The sequence below is a fragment of the Prionailurus viverrinus genome, chromosome C1, assembly GCF_022837055.1.
Source record: "Prionailurus viverrinus isolate Anna chromosome C1, UM_Priviv_1.0, whole genome shotgun sequence".
In the NCBI taxonomy this organism is placed as follows: domain Eukaryota; kingdom Metazoa; phylum Chordata; class Mammalia; order Carnivora; family Felidae; genus Prionailurus; species Prionailurus viverrinus.
Window position 1 is genome coordinate 208606540 of NC_062568.1, and position 18578 is coordinate 208625117.

Consider the following 18578-nt stretch of genomic DNA (forward strand, 5'->3'; position numbering starts at 1 on the left):
CATTTTATTCTTTCTTTCTTTCTTTCTTTCTTTCTTTCTTTCTTTCTTTCTTTCCTTCCTCCCTTTCCTTCCTTCCTTCCTTCCTTCCTTCCTTCCTTCCTTCCTTCCCTTCTTTCCTTCCTTCCTTCCTTCCTTCCTTCCTTCCTTCCCTTCATTCCTTCCTTCCCTTCATTCTTTCCTTCCTTCCTTCCTTCCCTCCCTCCCTCCCTCCTTCCCTCCCTCCCTCCTTCCCTCCTTCCTTCCTTCCTTCCTTCCTTCCTTCCTTCCTTTCTTTCCTTCCTTCATTCCTTCCTTCCTTCCCTTCATTCTTTCCTTCCCTTCTTTCCTTCCTTCCTTCCTTCCTTCCTTCCTTCCTTCCCTTCATTCCTTCCTTCCCTTCATTCTTTCCTTCCTTCCTTCCTTCCCTCCCTCCTTCCCTCCCTCCCTCCTTCCCTCCTTCCTTCCTTCCTTCCTTCCTTCCTTCCTTCCTTCCTTCCCTCCTTCCTTCCTCCTTCCTTCCTTCCTTCCTTCCTTCCTTCCTTCCTTCCCTTCTTTCCTTCCTTCATTCCTTCCTTCCTTCCCTTCATTCTTTCCTTCCCTTCTTTCCTTCCTTCCTTCCTTCCTTCCTTCCTTCCTTCCTTCCCTTCATTCCTTCCTTTCCTTCCTTCCTTCCTTCCTTTCCTTTCCTTCCTTCCTTCCTTCCTTCCCTTCATTCCTTCCTTTCCTTCCTTCCTTTCCTTTCCTTTCCTTTCCTTCCTTCCTTCCTTCCTTCCTTCCTTCCTTCCTTCCTTCCTTCCCTTCATTCCTTCCTTCCTTCCTTCCCGTGTCCTGGCGCTGCTAGCTGGGCAAGGGCTCTGAGGTGCTGGGAACACCCAGCTGAACAATATACTCTCTGTGCCCTTGGATACTTCTCAATCTTTTAAAAATTCTTTATCTGGAGCTGCTTTTAGATGCACAGAAAAGTTATTAGTACCGCGTTTCCGTCCATCCCTCCCCCAGTCTTCCTCAGTGTTAACATCTGACAGAACCCCTGTGTGGTTATCAGATCCAGGAAATTAGCATTAGTACAATACAGTTGAACTGAAGACCCTGTTTGAATTTCACTAATGTCTTAATTCAAACTTCTGGAACAAAATAGCACAGACTGGGTGGCTTAGAAGCAACAGAAATTTATTTCTGACAGCTCCAGAGGCTGTTGGTCTGAGATCAGAGTGCCAGCCTGTTCTGCTGAGATCCTTCTGGTTTGCACACTGCCGACTTCTTGTATCCGTCACGTGGCCCAGAGCAGAGAGGGAAGGCAGGTTTCCTGTCTGACAGCACAGGGTTCATTTTATTGTATCTCTTTTTGTACCTTCTTTCTTCAAAAGCGAAAAACTCTGTTCTCATTGTCGAAATATATTTACTTATTTTTATTCACTTCAGGAATACACATAGTTTTAGAATTTGTAACCCATGTCCCTGTGAGAAACAGATTTACTGACTAAATTTTTGTCTTTAGCCATGTAATCTATAGGCAAGACACTGTCTTCCAAAGTTGTTTAGGTCAGTTCTGCTCTTGGATACCTCCGTAAGTGGCCGTGTTCTCTCTTTGTACTACGGTTAGGTTCACTGTTAGACTTTGCGCTCCACCTTTGGTCCCTCTTGGTCGGTGGGGACTCTTGTTAATTTTTGGATGTGCGAGGGCATGCGGACTATGGCTGTGGTTCTGACGGTCAGGGCTGCAGACAGATATGTGGTTTTCAACTCTCTTACACGCTCCCATCCCCATTTCTTCCCTTCCCGCTTGCTCTCCGTAACTGCTCGCTTTACTTCCTGGTTTTTCCTTCCTGCGCTTTTTCATTTCAAATGAGCAAATACATAGCTGTTTTGTTACAGCCTCTTCTGTCTTGTATGAAGAGTAGCATGCCATAGCTACTCTTCTGCGTTTGCTGTTTTTACTTAACGCTATGCCTTAGAAACCGCTCCGTATCCGCTGATGGAGGGCTCCGTCATTCCCTCTCACGTGGAGCTCTGCTGTGTGGGCTTTGAAGGTGTTTCCAGGATGTTCCAGTCATAAATGACGCTGCAGCCGGTGTCCTTGTGCATGTGTATTTCCTCATTGTCAGATGTGAATCTTCGGGGCGGATTCATCGAAGAGAGATTTCTGGGTTCAAAGGCTTATGTGTAGGTGGTTTTCCTCCAGAAAGCAAATACCACTTTGCATGCCCTCTGTGTCCCCAGCAGCATGTGCTGTCCTATTTCATTTTAGTTGTGCCAGTCTGACAGGTGAGAAATAGGGTCTCAGTATTGTTTTACTTTATTTTGCTAACAGTGAATGAGTGTGAGCGTTTTTTCATATATTTAAAGGATATTTGTGTGTGTGTGTGTGTTTGTGTGTGTGTGAGAGAGAGAGAGAGAGTTATCTGTTCATGCCATTTCCTTTGGGTTTTGTTTTGTTTTATTTTGTTTGTTTGTGTGTTTGCTGTTTGGTCTCTTGTCTCTAAAAGTTCTTGAGCATTTTCTGTTGTGTGTGTCGCAAATGTTTTCTCCCACTTGCTGGTTTTCTTTTATGGTTTTAAAAAAATTCTGCAAAACTTACTGTTATCCAGTCAGAGTTGTCAGTGTTTTTCATTTATTCCCTGAGGACGGAGTCGTGGCTAGAAGCCTCTCCCTGTACCTCACCTACTGAGGCCTTGTGCCCAGCTGTCCCAGCACCGGGTATTAACAAGCCTCTCTCACGCTCCCAGCTCTCTCAGCACGCGGACTGCCAAGTCTGTTTCCCCTCAGTGGCTCGAGATGCCACCTTTGTTGTGTCTCATTTTCCTCGTGTGTCCTAGACTCGTTAGTCTGTTGTCTTGTCTGTCTGGGTGCCGCTGCCGTGCTCTTTTAGCTGTGGACGCGTCTTAGTATTTTTTGCTGTGCCACTGATAGTTTCCGCCTTTCTCAGTTATCTGTTTTTCCTGTGCATCTTCGTAGCAACCTGTTTCAGTCCCTTAAATAGCTTGTTGATATTTGTATTAGGATAGCATTGACTTGATAGATCAATTCTGTGGAGAAATGCCATGTTGAGTTCTTACATCCGAGAACAGGGGACGTTTTTCCATTTGTTCATGTTTACTTTGGTGTCTCTCGGGAGCGTTTAAGAATTTTCTGCATAGAGATGTTCCCATTCTTGTCACATTTATTTCTGTGCATTTAATCTTATAGGCATATATAGAAACCGCTATACCCTAATAATAGAGAACTCTGTACCCTAATACTAGAGAATATGCTTTTTTCAAAAGTGTTGATTTCTTTATTTAGAGAGCACGTGTGTGAGTAGGGGAGGGATGCGGAGACGGGGAGAGTGAGAGAGAATGAACCCCAAGCAGGCTCTGCACCTTCGGTGCGGAGCCCAAAGTGGGGCTTGATCTCACGAACCATGAGATCATGACCTGAGCAGAAATCAAGGGTCGGATGCTTAACTGACCGAGCCACCCAGGTGCCCTGAGAATATGCATTCTTTCTGTGTACCTTGGCATATTCTCAAAAATTGATCATATGTTAGATCATAAAACATTCATGTGAGTAAAAGGCAGTAAAACCAGAGTTTAAACACAAAAACCAGAAAGGCCAGAATTTCACTTGGAAATGTAAAACTTCCTGTTTCCTCACTACAGAGAACAAACTGGTGGTCACCAGAAGGGAGGGGGCTGGAGGATGGGGGAAGCAGGTGATGGGGATCAAGAGGGTGCTTGTCCTGGTGAGCACTGAGCAGTGAATACGATTGTTGAATCACTGTACTCTGTTCCTGAAACTAATATAACATCGTATGTTAACTATACTGGAATTAAAATATAAAGCTTAAAGAAAATAAAACTTTAAACAACCTCTGAGCAGAAGAGGAAATAAACACTGAAATTAAAGAAATTTTTAAAAACAACAGGAAAAATACTATGTACTAACATCTACGGCATGCATTTAAAGTGCTGATCAAAGGAAAACTAGTGATACTAAACACATCCACTGCAATGAAAAAATGAAATTGAACGATTAAGTTCCCAGCTTAAATGATAAAAAGAGCAACAGATCAATCAAAATGCAATGACGTGGAGCTCAGTGTATGTAGAAGAAACGCTTAAGACCACCGCGTGTAAGAGCGGACAGGCAGAGGGGTCCGCGTGGAGGTAATGGAAGTGGTTACACTTCGAGCAACTCTTGGGGAGACCGTGGAGTCATATTCTCAAAGCACCGTAAACGAATCAAGAGGAATCCTATAAAATGTCACATAACCTATAGGAAGGCAAGAGAAACAGAATGAAACACGGAAAAGAAACTTTGGAAAAATTCTGTACCTGTCATGAGTCAAATGGCTTACAACTGACAAGACACTGACTCTGTCTCAAAATCTTTCTTTTCCTTTGTTTTCAGGCAAGGGTCACGATAAAAGCTGTAGGCAGACCTGCGGCTATAAGCCTTCTGTCCATGTCTGTGTCCCTCTTTCCAGGCTTCTCTGACGTTTGCGTGGCCCTGGGGATATACAGAGACTTCCCCGGTTATGAATAGTTTTGATGGAATGAATTTCTGGGCCATGTTTCCATTTGTAGTCTCTCCTTGTGTAAGGCGGCTCTCTTCTCCTTCATCCCCTTCCGATGCCCTCCTCCCACCAGCCGGAGCATTTGTCAGACCGCGCGGTGCCCAGGGTGGAACTGTGCGGCCACCACCCCAAGGACCACCGGAACGATTATCCTACAGGAAGCCTTTGTTACTGATGAATGAGAGGCCCCGGGAATAGGGGGCTTCCCAGTCTGTAGTCATGTTTCTGTTAATAATGAAGCATCACATTAGAAGTAGGGTGTATAGGACTTCGGAGGCTCCGAATCCGATATTTTGGTAAGCTGGTAGTGATGGCGACTTCCTCTTAACAGTCTCTCCGGCTTCATTCCACAAACACTGTCAAATAACGTACCGCTTTTGAGAGAGAAAAAGAGCAAGATGAAAAGAGTGCTCTGGAGAAAAAAAATACTGAATGCTTAAAATGCTACTCTCTCTCTCTCTCTCTCTCTCTCTCTCGCACACACACTTCAAAACGTAACCTCCCCGCTTCGGCGAGAGGCAACAGGAAAAATATTTCAAAACGGAGGCCAGCCAAGGTGGGCTTACCTGCTCTGTCTTCGGCTCTGCTCAGTACTGGATGGCTCGTTAGCTGCCAAGAGCAGCAGCTTTAATCAGCCGTGGCTCCGTGCTACTGAGTCTTGATGTTTTATTTTACCCTAATACTTCAAAAATGTTTATACGGTAAAGTACACATTTTAAGTTTACATTTTTATAAGTTTTGATAAATGTGTTTGACCCTTAACAAGGCAGGGAATATTCCCACCAGCCCAGAAAGTTCCCTTAAGCTACTCTCCTCTCAAAGCCTCCCACCCCGAAGCAACCACTATTCTGATTTCTCTCACCATAGATGAATCTTGCCTGTTCTAGAAATTCATTCATATAAACGGAATCATACGGTCTGAGCTTTCTGTATCCCTGGCTTCTTTTACTCAGAATTTAATGTTTGAGACTTTTTCTCATGAGGTCCTATGTACCAGTACTTCTTTCCTTTGTATTGTTGGGTAGTATTTCATCTTACAAATATACAACGATTTGGGGCGCCTGGGTGGCTCAGTCGGTTGGATGGCCGACTACAGCTCAGGTCATGATCTCGCGGTCTGGGTTCGAGCCCCACGTCGGGCTCTGTCCTGAGCGCTCAGAGCCTGGAGCCCGCTTCTGATTCTGTGCCTCCCTCTCTCTCTGCCCCTTCCCTGCTTGCTCTCTGTCTTTCTCTCTCTCGAAAATAATAAACAATAAAAAAAATTTAAAAAAACACAAATATACAATGATTTGTTACCCACTTCCTTATTGATGGACATTTGGGTTGTTTCTAGGCTAGTGTGAATAAAAGCTGTTATGAACAACAACAAAAAAGTACAGAGAAGGAAACAAAAATAAAAAAGAAATTAATGAGGAATAAAACAGTAAAACTAATTAATGAGGTCCTTAGAAAATTTTAATATCTCGTTAAAAGTGACATTATGACCAACTGGGATTTATTCCAGGAATGCAAGGTAGGTTCACTATTAGAGACTCTGCTAATATCATACACCATATTATTAAATCTAAGGGGGGAACCTCCATATTTCCAAAGCAATGATTATTTCTGAAGTTAGTATCATATTTAATAGTAATACCTGAAAGACCTTTCCACTGAGATCAGGATCAAGGCAAGGGTGCCTATTTCCATTACTTTCCACATTGTGTGAGAGGTTCAGTATTAGTTTTAAGAAAGGATAGAAAAGAAGTAAAACTGTGTTTACTTGCAAATAACAGATAACATACCTGGAAAGCCTTAGAGAACCAATGATTAAACTGTATCAAATAATAAAGAATGCAGTTCAGTAGTGGGATATGAAATTGATATACAAAAACCAGTACCTTTCACGCGGTCACATAGAAGAGGACATACCAGTGGGTGACCTCATTCATTACAGTTACATGCTTATTTGTCAGATGATGTGCTTCTGTTCCTGCTGCTTCAGGCTTTTCCGAAACCATTTGTGCTGCTGTCCCCATGGAACATTTGGCAGTGTCTTTAGAAACTCTTAATTGTCACAGTGTGGTTTGGGGGTGCGATGGGGTCGAAGTCAGGGATACTGCTAAGTACAGGACAGTCCCTGGCAACAAAGAACTATGCAGTCTAAAATGTCAATAGTGCTGAGATTGAGAAACTCTTTCCTAAAGAAAGCATACTTGATTTCCAATGTCTGTGTTTAGAATTGCGGGTTGGCAGTGTTATTATAGGTTCAATGAATACATCGATTAATTACTTAAGTTGAAGGGTAAACTTGAATGTGAATAATAATGAAGAATAGTGAAAGAGGAATCACTTTCCTTTAGTTAGGGACAGTGATGGAAATAACTTATTTTGTGTAGCACTGAATAGTGTATAAAGTTTCATAGACTCCTTGTTTGATCTCCTCAATAGGGATTAGTATAATAGGTGTTCCTATCCCTGTTTAACTGATGAAGGAACTAGCCTATTTTTTCTAGGTGTCAGGGACTAAATCATGTCAGATAGATGGGTAGTTAGTTTCAGAGTGAGTGCATTGTTTCTTCATCTGTAAAAGTGATCTTTGCTGCTTTTTCTTTTCTGGAAGGTCATTTTAGTTCTAGCTACACACTAGAGGGAAAAGTCCTGGGTATACAAAGTTGATTCCTAGTCCGTATTCTAGTGTAGCTTGTTACTTACAAATAATTGCTTCCCATGGAACTTTCCACGGTGATGGAGATATTATATAAATGTGTTGTTCATTATGGTAGCCACTAGCCTCATGTGATTATTTAAATTTACATTAGTTGAGATTAAATAAAATTTTAAATCCTGTTCTCTTCAGTTGGACTAGCCTAGCCACATCTCAAGTGCTCAAGAGCTGTGTATTATGTTACTGGTAGTTCTCAAAGAAATGTCAATAAATCTCAAGCACTTTTGTTAAATTGTTAAAATGGAGGTTGTTTGAGCCCCATCTTAGTGTCTGCCTATCACTGAGGTTTTGGTCACAGTTACTTAAGCTCTATTGGAAAGGAGGACATTGTTTTCCAAGTCCTTGGTGGGAAGCGAATGAATGTCATCTCCAGGTTGCTATTCCTCGGCTAGCTTCTTTCTCTAACACTTTGGCCATTAGCTGGTGTGTATTTGTTAACGCACCAACTTATGGAGTCCTTATGAGAATGGAATACCTACCTGGTCAAGTGGTAGGAGTTCATAGCCCCGGAAGCATGTGCACGGGCTGTTGATTCTCCGGTTCCATCTACTGTAATCGCAGCCCTTGGCTTCCACTTGATGTTAAAGTTCCCTTCTGTGACCACGAAGGGAGTTGCTGAAAACCCCCCTGCCTCCTTGGGAACGCTGGAAATTCTCCCAACGTGTGTGTGCGCGTGCGCGCATTTAAGGAGTTTGGTGGTATTAGAGAGTTTTCAGCTACATTTTTGGTTTTAAATTGTGTTGGTAGATGAACCTGGAAACCTTAATGCTGTTTATTTGCAATATTTTTGTGGGAAAGTGTTTTTCCAACCTACGATCTTTGAATGTTGTCTGAGAATTTGGGAAGTGTGTGTTTTTATGTATTAAAGCCCATCTGCATACTTAAAAAATTAAAGTCTCTCCGTTTTAATTTGCAAGTCAGTTTATTTCTTGAACATTTAAAGAGAAGAAAAATATTTGACAGCTGTACATTTTGCTTATAGCAAAGTAGCAGGAAGAAAAGTCCCATTTTTACGGTTTAGAAAGGCTTTAGGTGGTTTTTTTGGTAAAGTAATTTAACTATGGTTTATTTTTCCTGTTGTGTCTAGTTTCATATCCTTTTATCACGGTCCCACCCTCAATTTACCTTTATGGTTTAGTTGATTTTACTCCATGGCTAAGATGCTGAGGTACAAGCAGTGAAATTGTGAAGTTGGTTGAAGCAGTCCTGACACACACAAAAAAATATTGGACGTTTTCTGAATTGATAAATATGGAGTCTGTAGCCATATTCTACGTGTTTTTAGAGTAATGTGGATTTAGTTGCGTCTTCCCCTGCCTCTTTCCCTCCAATAGTGTTTTGGTTTGCAAAGCAGTTGAGGGTAATACTAATAATGTATTTTTTACATTTGTTTGTTTTCAGAGGGAAGTGTAACATCTCCCATTTTTCTGACATATTTGCTGCTAGAGAGTTTAAAGCTCGAGTGGATTCATTTTTCTACATATTAGGCTACAACCCTGAGACCAGGTAAGTGAGTCACTTGGCCCCACTCAGTGAGAACTTCGCTTTTCTATGTGCGTGCGCGTGCGTGTGTTTGCACATTTGGGCATGTGCCAGTAAGATGAGAAAAAACGACCTCAAAACCCAAAGGGAACCTCTTTGGAAGGAGTTCTAATTAACGTCACCGGTGTCTAAAGTGGCTTATTGTTTGCTCTTGATTTTATTAAGAAGAAAAGGAAAAGTGAGAAAATTTGGGTGTAGAGAGGCAAGGTAAAGATGTGTGTTTAGCTGATCTGTGTTTTGAACTTACTGTGAATTGGCAGATTATTTCCCTAATGCACATTGTGTCAAACCTTTTGTGGTACCGTATTGAACACACACTAGGATGTTACGGAGAGTGTGCTGGTTAGTCATTTGTTTTACTCATCTAATAAAACCCCAGGAACACTCACAGAAATATCTTTAGTAAGACAACTGGTATGAGAGGGATACATTCAGTTCTCAACCATCTTGGTAAGATCTATGTAACAGGTAGAGTTATGACTTTTCAAATGAGAAACAATAGAATCAAAATTTAATAGAAAAAATTCCTAGTGTCTGTAATAGATTATAGTTTAACTTAGCACATGGAAGAAGTTATTTAAGAGCATATGCATTCATTTTTATCCTGTATCAATCATGCAACTACAGGAACTACAGATTTTAAAAGTACAGGAATGTTAGCAGATGATCAGGTTGTCAGTGCTTGGGACATCTGAGACACAATCTCTAGATACGAGAATTTAGAAAGAAAAGCTGCTTGGCTGAAGGAAGTTAGTGGAAGAACTACTTGCAGGGTAATTACAATGTAGGTATTTTTTATTTTTAGTGAAAAACTTTTCCTAGAGGATGCTGAGAAATTATATGTAAAAATTAGAAGGTTACTGTTTAGACAGTCAGTCTAGGATTAATGAAAGGCCACGTGTTCTTTGTTGTCATTATAAGAAGCTGCGTAAAGCTCTAGTGAGGCCTATGTGTTCGTGTCTGTCTCTTTGTATTTTGTAGACGAGAGCTACAGGGGTGATAGTGTACCGAATGGTCACCTTTTTTACTTACCTTTATTTTCTTTAGAAAACAGTAAATTTGAGCTTTTATTTTCTTTTTCAAAAGTATGCCCTGTTCCAGTGACAGAGAAGCTGATCCGTGATACTATTTTAAAGCATCCTGTATTTCAGAATGTTTATTTTTACATATGCATTTTTTTTAAATTTTTTTTAACATTTATTTATTTTTGAGGTAGAGACAGAGTGTGAGCAGGGAAGGGGCAGAGAGAGAGGGAGACACAGAATCTGAAGCAGGCTCGAGGCTCCGTGCTGTCAGCACAGAGCCCGACGTGGCTCTCACAAACTGTAAGAACTCACAAACCGTAAGATCGTGACCTGAACTGAAGTTGGACGCCCAACCTACCGAGCCACCCAGGTGCCCCTAAATATGCATTTATTGACTGCCTGATCATTCCTTGGATTTCTGTCTAGATACAGAGGAGTCCATGATTTCAGTGATGCCACATTTATTTAACTATTTGGTGGGTAGTTGTCATATGGCACGAGCTAGATTGTGTCACTGAATTGACTAAATAGCTTTTGTGTTTTAAATGATTAGCTCTTGGGTTCGTAACAACCAAGTTTATTTTTTACTAGTTTTGGTTATATGTCTGTTTTTACTGAGTGCTTATTAAAAGTGATATTATGTAACTTCACTGTGTAAGTTAGAGACTCACACAAGTTCTGGTCTCATTTTTCATTGGGTGTTGCTGGCAGTCATTCAGAGGGATTCTTCCCATCGGTTGGGTTTTAAAATCTGGCGGAGGTGTGCCCTAGACGGATGTTTCTCTCTCGTCTGAAAACCCAGTTCAAGGACGTGCCCGTGGCGGTGCATTAGCAGGGTCTGCGTCCTGGGTCACTTCTTTTACCGCTTTGACTTCCTGGCTGCCATTTGTTCATTTCTGCGCTTGTGTTCTCCTTGTCCAGCTTGTGCTTGATGTGTTGTAGGTTTTTTGAGGGGAGGTGGATGAATTAATTGAAGTGAAAAAATACTTGAATTTCTATTTGTAAGTGAAGATAGTAGCAGATCTCACACCCCTCACGAAGGGAGTGTAAGGATTTGCCCTAGCTCCCCGGGTTCCCCCTGAATTCCACTTGATGCTTCTGAGGGGTTGGCCGTGCAGTTCCCACAGCTGCTCGCGTGGTCACAGAGGGTGTACTTGAAAAGGAGTGTAGAAAACTCTGTTTTCCCCACCTGGCTTTTGTACGAGCTGATCCTTAGAATGCTCTGGCTGCGTGCCCTTGCAGAATTTACCTCTGCTTGCGTCTTTGTCTCAAGTCTCTGAGGGATGGGACTGTGGGAAGACTGGGCTTTGGTGGGCTTCTCCCCCATGTGAATGAGCGGGCCTAGCATGCCATCTGGCTGCATTTGCTGCGTGCTCTTAGTGCCCGGGGCCATTTGAAGAGGAAACATCAAACCGTTTTCTGTCTGTGAGAGAGACCACGTGTGGATGCGGCTGCTGCAAGTTACAGAATGGGGATTCTGTGACTACACATTTGGGACTGTCCCCTCTCTTCAGAAAGGAACTTTCAGGAACTTGAAGTGAGCGGTTGAAACTGAAACTTGAGATGGGATTGTTTATTTCTCCAAGCACATTTCCTGATGGTAGTTAGAAGTTGATTTACACAGTTGCCATAATTTATTTAGCATATTAGCCCGCACTGAAAGTTTGGAGTTTTTTTCATGTTTATTGCATAAATTTTTTTAAAGTCTCATTATTTGGCTACTCTTTAATTTTTCCCCTAACCTGGTTGTTGTGGCTCTACACATTTCGCCTTGTCAGGACCTGACCTTTCCGGACTTTTTGCGAGAGAGAGGGAGAGGGAGAGGGAGAGCAAGAACAAAGAAGCATGGGAGAGAGGAAGAAGGAGAGAAAGAACGTCAAGCAGGCTCCATGTTCAGTGTGGAGCCCAGTGCGGGGCTTGATCTCACAACCATGAGATCGTGACTCTAGCTGAAATCAGGAGTCGGATGCTTCACCTGCTGAGCCACCCAGGCGCCCCAGACTTTTTGGTTTTGATGGGATTACTTTGTTGAATACGTGTATGTGACGGTGGGAGGCAGACTCTTCTATACTCTTTGGTTCATTGCCTTTAAAGTTCGGGGAGGGTGGATTTCTTGGTAATTAGCATGGAATTTTTATTATTTTGAAATTCTGTGTTTAATTCTGACGTCCTCACTCAATTCTGAAATCTGAAAGCTCTGAAAATCAAAAAATGTTTATGCTAAGTTTGGTGTGGAAGCTCATTGGATGGTCATACTTGGCCTGAACTGAGATGAGGCTATTTATATTGAGTTAGTTCACTTTGTGTGTTTGTATAACTTTTACTGCAAAAGTACCAACGTGATAGAATAGGGGATCATTGGTCAAACACTGCGGGGTGTTACATAGTGTATGGTATATTTGTTATAGTACCTTTCTAAATCCAACAAATTCTGAGTTCTGAAAATCCTCTGACCCTTAGGATCTTTGGTAAGGGATGGTGATACTGTATTCTTGTTAGCCATGGCACTAAAGGAACAAAACTTGAGCAAAAAAATTGGGGACAGATGTTGCCAGTGTTAAGTAGGGTGCAAGCTGCAAGGGTCTGACTACTGAGAGGCCTGAAGTTTGAACCAGTAGGTAGTCAGGCTTGGCCTCTGGAGCCCCTTGTGACATTTCTGTGCTCAAGCAGTGTGTGCTTTTGCTCTGCGAACAAGATTCACCCAAATTTGCTTCTGCAGTCAGCATATTCTGCAACATAATATCATTATTTCTCATTTTGTTTGAAGGTTCTAATCCAAAATCTGATTAGAAAATAGTTAATAAATTTCAGCTCCAAAGTCTTAATACATAAAGCCAGTTAGACCTTACAGGCGTTTGCACAAAACAGCAGTATTCTTGGCATGAACTAAAGTAGTTGGTCTTGACTTATTAAAAGAGATGATTATAATCTGTGGTCATAGGGACATGGCTCCATTCATCCGTTTATTGTCCTTAGTTGCATTTTTATTTATCCAGTATCTCGTAGCCATCTAATCTGACTACTTGATCTTTTGTTAAGACCGACTCCCCTCTTGGACCCAGGCAGCCTGCGTTTTGATCCTGTGCTGCCCCTTTTTCTCTGTGTCCAGGGGTAAGGTTTGTACTTCCTGGGCTTTGTTTTTACCTCATGAAAATGGGGGTGGTAAAAGCTACCCTTTAGGTTGCTTTAGTAAACTGTCAGGTTTTTTTGTTGCTTCTTGGGAATTGCAAAAATAATTATAAATTTTCTTTTCAAGACAAGGTTGAAAAATATCAGAGTTTTTTTTTTTTTTTTTTAACCCCATACAATGTTAAATCCAAAAGTGAAACATAAACTGCTTCCTAAGACGTCTTGATTCTACCAAGTAGACCATTAACCATCTGGTTGATTGTACTCACATATGGAAGTCTGAACACTGGGGATTTTTGACTCTGCGTAGAACGTTGATTATAAAATTCTTCTTGAAAATATACAACAGTTGCTAAAAATGAAAGATAATTTCTTCATTGACTCTAGTGAAACTGACACAATAAGTATAGTGAATATTTGCAAATAGTATTAAATGTGAGATAATACATTCTATGGTCAGAAAATTTCAGTGCAGAATCTGAGAGAACCAGAATTGGAAAAAAAAAATTTTTATTAAGAAAAATATTTGAGTTTTTTTTTTAAAGATTTTATTTTTAAGTAATCTGTACACCCAATATGGGGCTTGAATTTACAACCTTGAAATCAAGAGTCTCACACTCCACTGACTGAGTCAGGTAGGCACCCAAGAGCTTCTTATAGTAAATGAACCTGTCCCCCTATAAAGCGTTCAGGTTTTATTGCATTTTGGGGTGTCCTTTTCCCCATACTACCATCTTCTCACCTCTGCAGCTTCAGCCTGTTGCTCAATGCCTTTTTCTTTTTTTTCTTTTAAACTGTACATTCTGGCCTTTTCTGGGCATACCTTTCATTGGTTGGAAAACTTCTAAACTTCCTGCCTCAGGCCAGTGAGTTAGGCGGGGCAGGGAGTAATGGTGGAATCTCAGTAAGAACAAAAGATTCAGTAGGGTCCATTCGAGAGGAGATGCCTTTATCTTTAAATTATGAAGCATGAATTTTCCCAGGAATCAGTCCATTTGTTTCCCCTTGCTAAGTAAGTGTTCTTTACGTCACTAAAGTACATTTAGGGAGAGTGAAGAAAACATATCAAGTGTAGCATGTTGTATTGATGGTCACTGATCTGTTACCCTCCCCCTCATACTGCCTTAGAAAAGTATCCTTGGTCTCTTTAGAGACTTGCACTGTGGCATGAAACATCTGATTGTAGTTGTGCTCTTTGCTTTGTGATAAAGGAGTCTTCTCTTGCTATTCAGATGGAAAACAAATTGAAGGCTCAGATCTGATCCAGGAGAGAATGTCTATGAACAGCCACCTGTGCCCTCTTCGCTTTTTTTTTCTTTTCTTTTCTTTTTTTTTTTTTTTTTTTTTTTTGCCAAAAAGTTTTTAAAGCAGTGTTGAAGCTTAAGGATTATTACCATTATATTTGGCAGCAGTCATAAACTCAGACACTTTGCAAGGACTTCTCTTTAATCTCTTTCCAACAGACAGTGGCAATAATGTTACCAATAATAGCTACAGTTAGTGAGTGCGACTGTGCCCAGCAGTGCTCTGAGTGTTTTGCTTGCATAACTTATTGCACTTTGTTATGAAGCAGCCTCTGCCTTCAGAAGAGTTGCAAGTATAGTAGAAAACCTTAGTTTCTAACAACCATTTGGAAGTATGACATCACCATGAGGCAGTATCACACTCTAATACTTGGTGTATTTCTTCTGAGCAAGGGCATTTTCTTATACAACCACAATACAGTCCTCCACCTCAAGAAATTAACACTGAAATATTACCATGGAATTCACAGACCCCAGTCAAGTTTTATTAGTTTGGTTAGTAAAGACCTTTATGAAAAAGGATCCAGTTCAGCATGATGGATTTTGTTGTCTTACAACTGGTTCGTCTGTGTGGAGTAGTTTCTCAGTCTTTTCTCTTACTTCATGACCTTAGTACTTTGAGACTATAGGGTATTTTGTAGACTGTTCCTCAGTTTACATGGATGCTTTTTCCTTATTAGATTTAGAGCCTGTATCTTTGACACGGATAGCACAGAAGTCATGTGTTCTTGTTTTTTACTTCTTGTCACGTAGTATATAATTTTAGTTTGTCTCCTTGCAGGGAGTGTTCACGTTGATCACTTGAATAAGGTGCCAGGCTTTGTAATTGTAAAATTTCTCTTTTTCCGTTTATAATTAATGACTATTTTGTGGGAGGTTGCTTTGAGATTGAATAGATAGCTTCTTCCTCATGAAACTTTCAGTTTTTCAGTTTATTAATTTATTCGCACTGGGTTGATTAATCGCTTCCTATTTTTTTAATTTTTATTTATTTTGAGAGGGGGAGTGAGCGTGAACAGGGAAGGGGCGGAGAGAGAATCCCAAGCAGGCTCTGCATTGTCAGCCCAGAGCCTCACAAACTGGGAAATCATGACCTGAGCTGAAATCAAGAGTCAGATGCTTAAGCGGCTGAGCCCCCCGGGTGTCCCTTTGGCTTCCTGTTTTATTCAGTTGTTGATAATCTGTTACTATGATTCATTTTTAGGGCAAATTGTTGCAGATTATGGAGGGCGATACTTAGAAACCAACCAACCAAGAATGCTACTTAGGGGTGGTCCTTGCTTTGTGTCACTGCCGTCAGGCCTCCGAGGAGACGGCCAGGGGGTGGGAGGGCACGGGGAGACTGAGATGGAGACTCTGGACTTTCACGTCTGTATTTCTGGACTTCAGTGTGTGTGTATCCATGCTTTCATACCAGGCTCTCCAAACCTAATCCCAATACCACAGGGGTCCTGCTAGCTTTTTCCTTATTTCTAATTCTCATCTTTAACAGTGAGAAACCTTGTTTCGGGTTCCTGAGTATCTTTACTTCAGTTTCCTATCACTGACTCTGCTCTCTCCCTCACATGGGTGAGTTTTGACATGCTCAGCTGTATCTTTAGTAGATTTAGCATTTGATATTTCTTGGCATGACCTCAAGGAACCAAATTTGTAACATTTTCTTTTTAGAGTCTGTGGGATAATGCTCACTCTGTACTCGATTGTTTAATTCCCATAAAAGTTCAGTGCAGCTGACATTACCTTTATTTGACAAATGAGAAAATTGGTATGACATTAAATATCTGCCTAAGGCATGCAGTTAGTAAACAGGAAACACCGAGCCTGTTGGACTCCAAAGCCTGTGCTTTCATCATAGATTGATTCATATGCAACCTAATTTTCTTCTGGCTTTGTTGAAAGATAGCTTTAAGCTTTCCTAATGAAGAGAACTATATGTACTTGCTAGAGAATAACTTGACAAATAAAAAGTTAAAGAAGCAAACTGAAATAATACATGATTCTTTAATTCATGTTTGTGTTTTTTCTTTCACTGTACATCTGTGTGCATGTTTATACGTGTGTGAATATTTTAAGATTATAAATAAAATACTGTTTACATAAATATACATATAATCATGTATTCCTTTATTCATCTTTTTAATTGTGAACATAGTACCATGTCAGTAAACATTTGTAATGAGCACCATATCTACCATCATGTGGATGTGTCATAATGTATCTATTCCCATATTGTTGAACATTTATGGTTTTTCCAGTATTTAATTATCCTAAATTACATTGTGGCCATCTTTTTTCCGACATAAATCTTTTTTTTTTTTTAATGTTTTTATAAATTTTTGAGGCGGAGAGAGACAGAGCATGAGCAGGGGAGGGGCAGAGAGAGAGGGAGACACAGAATCTGAAGCAGGCTCCAGGCTCTGAGCTGTCAGCACAGAGCCCCACGCGGGGCTTGAACTCACAGACCGTGAGATCATGACCTGAGCTGAAGTTGGACGCTTAACCGACTGAGTCACCCAGGCGCCCCTGACATAAATCTTTATACTGAAACCGAAAAGTAACAATCTAGATCTCCTTTATTTCAGTTAATTTGGATTTCAGACATTTTGGGATCTAGTTCTGTCTTGGGTTGTCTTTTCTATTCATCACAGCTCATGGTCTTTGTATAGCTTTTGAGGACAAGAAGCTGGAACTAGGTGTAAATATTTTCTTGTTCACTTGTCCTCTGTTATCGTAGTTGAACTCTGAAGACATTTATGCCAGATGCCAGATGGCAAATGTTGGGCACAATTGAGAGTACATGTATAGTTGGAAACACAGCCCCACTGAGGATAAATGGGACCGTAAAATAGGACAAAAAATCAGATTTGATCATTTTAAAAACCCCTTGCCAGTAAGTATCTACCAATGTTGAATAAAATATAGCAGAACGTTTGGGGTGCCTGGGTGGCTCAGTCGTTGAGTGTCAGACTTCAGCTCAGGTCATGATCTTGTGGCTGGTGAGTTTGAGCCCCGTGTCAGGCTCCTTGCTGACAGCTCAGAGCTTGGAGCCTGCTTTGGATTCTCTGTCTCCCTCTTTCTCTCAATGCCTCCCCACCCTGCTTGCTCGCTCTCTCTCTCTCTCTCTCTCTCTCTCTCTCAAACGTTAATTTTTTAAATAGATAAAATACAACAGGACTTTAAAATGCAGAGATGTGCTTGGAGGAGTTAGGAGAAACTGAAAAGTAAAGCAGTAAGCTGATTCTTCAGCAGCCTACAGTGAGAGGAGGTTGGGTCAGTGTCTCCTTAATAAGGGGTCTTGTCTTTAACACGCAGCAGGTATAGGAGATGGAACCTTATTCTCTAGGGACTAGGGAGTTGGAACTGAGAGCCCTCTACCAGGTTAGGGCCATCAAAGGTCTGTTCTTCAGTGAAAGGATGAACGAGGTCATGTATCTGGAATTAGAGGGACGTGATCGAGAAACCTGTTTGAGACTGGGACTCTAAACACAGAAAAGAAAAAGAGGAGTAGAGGGAGAATTTCCCTCCTAAGTCCTAACTTTGGGCCTTGCCTCCATGACAGTTAGGGCATGAATTTACATTCTTGAAAAGTATGAGAACTCTAGGATGAGAAGATAATATAAAAAATGGTCTTGGGTCACCTGGGCGGCTCAGTCAGTTAGGTGTCCGACTTCAGCTCAGGTCATGGTCTCACGGTCTGTGAGTTCGAGCCCCATGTTGGGCTCTGTGCTGACAGCTCAGAGTCTGGAGCCTGCTTCGGATCTGTGTCTCCCTCTCTCTCCGCCCCTCTCCCACTCGCTTGTGCATGCACATGCATGGCGTCTCTCTCTCTCTCTCCCTCCCTCCCTCCCTCCCTCCCTCCCTCCCTCCCTCTCTCAAAAATAGACATTAAAAAGTGGTCTTGAGGGGCATCTGGATGGCTCAGTTACTTGAGTGTCTGGCTCTTGATTGCATCTCAGGTCATGATCCCGGGGTCATGGGATCAAGCCCTGCATGGGGCTCTGCGCTGAGTATGGAACCTACTTGAGATCTCTCTCTCTCTAACCATGCCCCTCTTCCCTACTTGCATTCTCTCTTCTCTCTCCCTCCCCCCTCCCCCCCCCAAATAAAAATTAAAAAAAAAAAAAAAGGTATTGTGAAAAAAAAAAGTGGTCTTGGGCCATTGAGCTTTGAAGGACACCTGAGAGAAGTATCTGTGAAATTTTTTTCTTTCAAGAACTTGTAGGATATCTACAGATAAAATATCTTTGAATGCCCAACACACTGTCAAAAAATTACAAAATGTTGGAAGAAACCAGGTGCCATCAACTTGAGTCAGATAAAACAAATATTAAGATACA

General features: G+C 41.4%; 1 protein-coding gene across 6 annotated transcripts in view; it reads left to right on the plus strand.

Annotated features, from left to right (window-relative positions):
* RERE (arginine-glutamic acid dipeptide repeats) overlaps window positions 1-18578 on the plus strand; it is a 422701-nt gene that overhangs the window by 258418 nt on the left and 145705 nt on the right. For all 6 annotated transcript variants that reach the window (XM_047872880.1, XM_047872879.1, XM_047872883.1 and 3 more), the window contains one exon: window positions 8643-8747. In XM_047872880.1, the coding sequence (XP_047728836.1) occupies window positions 8643-8747 (105 nt within the window). The remainder of the gene's footprint in view (window positions 1-8642; window positions 8748-18578) is intronic.